Genomic DNA, 1,400 nt, shown 5'->3' with positions numbered 1-1,400 from the left:
CCAGGAGGTCAGTGGTCGGTGTGAAGGAGGGAGAGAGCCTGTCCAGGCCTGGGGACGGCCAGAGTCAATGTCCAGAAAGCCAAGAGTGTCTTGTTTGTGGAACTGCCAGGAGGCAGGAGTCTCTGAACGAAAGTACCTGTGGGGGAGTAAGGAGGGGCCTAGGTTGGGAAGGGCTTTCAATGCCAAGGAGAGAGTTTTGCATTTGACCCTGGAGGCAACAGGGCTAGAGTTGAGAGTGACGTGATCAGACCTCCGATTTTAGAAATATTCCTTTGGTGGCTGGGAGGACAGACTGGAATGGGAAGAGGTTGGAGGCAGGCACGCTTCGCATTAGCTACTGCAATAATCCCAATTATTCTTCATTTGGTCCTCACAACAACCCTGGGAGGGAGGTGCTATATTGTCCCATTTTACAGATGAGGAAACTGGGGCAGAGGTGAGGTGACTTGCCCAGTGCCACACAGCAAGTAACTGGCTGGGGCCAGATTTCAACTCAGCTCTTCCTGACTCCCCGCCCAGTGCTCTATGGACCGGCTGCCATTTTACAGATAAGCAAGCTGAGCTAGGGAGAGGTGAGAGGGTTTGCTGGATGTCAACGGTCTATTGTCAGTGTCAAATGTCAGTTGTAGGATTCGAATCAACTCCTTCCTGCGTCCCAGGCCGCTCTGCCCTAGCCCGGCTGCCTTTCCAGCCTGGGGAACGGAGGAGCTTGGCTTGGCCCAGCTCCGGTCAGGATGGACGAGCTGGATAGCCAGCCTGGACAGCCCAGAGGGTGCACACACAGGTAAGGTGGAACCACGAAGGGAAGGACCCGAGAACAGGCAGGAGCAGGTGCGGGGCGGGCCCGGGGGCGGGGGTGCTGTCCATCCCTACCAATGCCAGCCGGATGGCGAGGCCGGCAGGTCCAGAGCCCGGCTCTGCCTCCGCCCCCACCAGACAAGGATTGGCTGACGGGTGATCAGGGCCCCGAGGATTGGAGCCTGGGATGTGGGAGGAGGATGGCCAGGCAGGGATGATCAGGGGCTGGGACCGAGAGATTGGGAGGTGCGGAGGAACCCCTGCCCCTGCCCGGCAGCCGCTGGTCAGCTCTCCTGCGGCCTGCCCCGTCCGCACCCTCTGGCTCCCTCAGCCAGGGGCCCTTTGTCTTTCTCTCTCTCAGGCCCCGATTCAGAACCATGGCTCATCAGCAGACTTCCCCGCGCTCTGTCGAACTCGAATTTGGGGGGCCCCTGGGTAAGCATCCGACCGGCTGGGAGAGCAGGGTAGGGCTCTGCAGCTGGAGTTTTTGCTTTTGTTTTTTTTGGGGGGAGGCGGGAGGGGAGGGTCCCTCGGTAAGGAGGCGGGCCAGCTGACGGAGCGGGTGGATCCCCTGGGCAGGGCAAGATTTCTGCAGCTGGAGT

The 1,400-nt window shown here is 59.9% G+C and overlaps 1 protein-coding gene across 3 annotated transcripts in view; it reads left to right on the top strand.

Moving 5' to 3' along the window:
* Positions 1-492: 492 nt before the first annotated feature.
* The window catches only part of TM7SF2 (transmembrane 7 superfamily member 2), a 4,911-nt gene continuing 4,003 nt past the window's right edge, over positions 493-1,400 (top strand). The window contains exons 1-2 of one of the 3 annotated variants that reach the window (XM_027856238.1): positions 493-784; positions 1,160-1,233. In XM_027856238.1, coding sequence (XP_027712039.1) covers positions 735-784; positions 1,160-1,233 — 124 coding nt within the window. In that variant the 5' untranslated portion in view covers positions 493-734. Of the gene's footprint in view, positions 785-1,026; positions 1,045-1,159; positions 1,234-1,400 lie in introns of those variants that run through there. The other 2 variants (XM_027856236.1, XM_027856237.1) reach the window with 2 other exon arrangements.

The sequence above is a fragment of the Vombatus ursinus genome, unplaced genomic scaffold (genome assembly GCF_900497805.2).
Source record: "Vombatus ursinus unplaced genomic scaffold, bare-nosed wombat genome assembly UNPS02011369.1, whole genome shotgun sequence".
NCBI lineage: Eukaryota > Metazoa > Chordata > Mammalia > Diprotodontia > Vombatidae > Vombatus > Vombatus ursinus.
The sequence above is the reverse complement of the archived record's forward strand: the minus strand, read 5'-3'. Positions and strand labels throughout refer to the sequence as shown.